This window comes from Etheostoma cragini, chromosome 12 (genome assembly GCF_013103735.1).
Source record: "Etheostoma cragini isolate CJK2018 chromosome 12, CSU_Ecrag_1.0, whole genome shotgun sequence".
In the NCBI taxonomy this organism is placed as follows: domain Eukaryota; kingdom Metazoa; phylum Chordata; class Actinopteri; order Perciformes; family Percidae; genus Etheostoma; species Etheostoma cragini.
This window is the reverse complement of record NC_048418.1, coordinates 764687-767195: the sequence shown is the minus strand read 5'-3', so window position 1 is coordinate 767195 and position 2509 is coordinate 764687. Positions and strand designations below refer to the sequence as shown.

Here is a 2509-nt window from a genome sequence, read left to right as displayed (position 1 = left end):
GCAAAATCAGTCACATAGCACAGAATATAAATATAGATGAAATACTATGATACTATATACATTAAATAATAATAGGGTAAAAGACAAGAACTAATATTTTAATACATACAAGATGGGAATTCTGAAGTAAACTAAAGATTTAAAGTCTGTTGTGTCTTCAGGCGACTACATGCGTCACAGGGACGAAGGCAGCGAGGTGACCCTGAAGGTGGAGAAGGTCTTCAAACACCCGAACTACGACAGCATGTCGGTGGACAACGACATCGCCCTGCTGCGCCTGCAGACGCCCGCCCCGCAGTCCCAGTACATTGTCCCCGTCTGTCTTCCGGGACAGCAGATGGCGGAGCGGGTCCTCCACCTGAACGGCACCCTCACCGTGGTGTCCGGGTGGGGCAAAGACGACCTGAACAGCACCATATACAGCTCGGCGCTCAACGTCATCAAAGTCCCGCTGGTGGCCCGCAGCGTCTGCGCCCGCCAGATGTCCCACAACATCTCCGACAACGTCCTCTGCGCCGGGGTGCTGGGACAGAAGATGGACGCCTGCGAGGGGGACAGCGGCGGACCCATGGTCACCCTGTACCGGGACACGTGGTTCCTGCTCGGCCTGGTGTCCTGGGGCGAGGGCTGCGGCCGCGTGGACAAGCTTGGCGTCTACACCAAGGTGTCCAACTACAACGAGTGGATCAGCAGAGTCCGGGAGGACTGGGACAGAACTCAAGGCCAGCAGGAACCGGTGCGTGTCAGAACCGCCTCCACCCACAGCGGTCGGTCCAGACCGGTAGGGATGTAACGCACTTTATAAATAAACGGGTTCTGTCTCAAGACGCTTCGGTGTCCTTTGTCAACACAATGTGTTGTTACCTTTAAGTAGAGCTTCAACTAACGAGTCCCAGAGGACAGAAGAAACCCGAAATATTCACATTTAACGAGCTGACATCAGAGAAGTCGACTCAAACCGATTGGAGACTAATTTAATAGTTGAGAACTGTTCGATTCATCTTTGCAGCCAACGCGACATCGTGACTTTATGAAACTAACTGACTGTGACACAGGGACAGAGAGACAAAGAGAGAGACAGGGACAGAGAGACAAAGAGAGAGAGAGAGACACAGACAGAAAGAGAAAGACACAGGGTCAGAGAGACAAAGAGAGAGACATAGACAGAAAGAGAGACACAGGGACAAAGAGAGAGACATAGAAAGACAAAGACAGGGACAGAGACAAAGAAAGAGACACAGACAGAAAGAGAAAGACAGAGAGACAGGGTCAGAGAGACAAAGAGAGAGACACAGACAGAAAGAGAGACACAGGGACAAAGAGAGAGACATAGAAAGACAAAGACAGCGACAGAGACAAAGAAAGAGACACAGACAGAAAGACAGAGAGACAGGGACAGAGAGAAAGACAGAGACAAAGAGAGACATATACAGAAAGAGAAAGACACAGACAGAAAGAGGATGACAGAGAAAGACACAGGGACAGAGAGAGAAAGAGAGAGACACAGACAGAAAGAGAAAGACAGAGAGATAGGGACAGAGACAAAGAGACACAGACAGAAAGAGAAAGACAGACAGAGAGACGAGAGAGACATATACAGAAAGAGAAAGACACAGACAGAAAGAGGATGACAGAGAAAGACACAGGGACAGAGAGAGAAAGACAGAGACAAAGAGAGACATATAAAGAGAGAGAAAGACAGAGACAGGGACAGAGACAAAGACAGACAGAGAGACAACGAGAGAGACAAAGACCGAAAGAGAAAGACAGAGAGACACAGGGTCAGATCGAGACAAAGAGGGAGACACAGAGACAGAGACAGACAGTAGCTATCCACAGAATAATCATTTAAAGACATCAGCACCGACTTTGAGAAATCGGGATCGACATTTTTTAATTTTCATTATCCTCAAAATCAGCCGATTAATCAACAACAGAACTAATCTCTCTCAGGACAGATACACCAATCAAAACAGAGATCACAGAAGACAGGTCACACAAAGATCATAAACACACAACTTTATTTCATTTTTCAAGAATTAAAACCGAGAACAATAACACAGCAGCAGGTCTTAAAGGGACAGCGTCGTGTGTTCATCCGAAGGTAACGACCAATAACCAGGGCCGATATTTGGCAGATTATCTGTGTTTTACTTGCCCGATAACTGATAAAGTTAATTAAATTTAGTTAAAAAGTACTACTGCACTACTTTGGCTACAGCTCTGTTAGACGTCCACAGTCTGCAAACCAACGTTAAAACTTCAGAAAGCTACGTTTTTGTCTTTGTTAAGTTTAAATTCCTTAAATGATTGTTCAAAGCATTTATGTAATGAACATAAACAGCTGTAGGCGAGCCCGAGTAGAACACTTTAATTCATTTACTTTATCGGTTATCTGCAAATAAAACACCGACACAGATCATCTGGAAACTGCTGAAATCTGTAGAAAAACCAGTCGACCCGTACGTTATAACAACCGGTCTCTCCCTCTCTTTCTCTCTCTCTCTCT

At 46.1% G+C, this 2509-nt stretch overlaps 1 protein-coding gene across 1 annotated transcript in view; it reads left to right on the top strand.

The window, feature by feature from the left end:
* proca (protein C (inactivator of coagulation factors Va and VIIIa), a) overlaps positions 1 to 825 on the top strand; it is a 6702-nt gene extending 5877 nt beyond the window's left edge. Inside the window, exon 4 of the mRNA XM_034887368.1 lies at positions 162 to 825. Within this exon, the coding sequence (XP_034743259.1) occupies positions 162 to 793 (632 nt within the window). The 3' untranslated portion in view covers positions 794 to 825. The remainder of the gene's footprint in view (positions 1 to 161) is intronic.
* Positions 826 to 2509: the final 1684 nt, after the last annotated feature.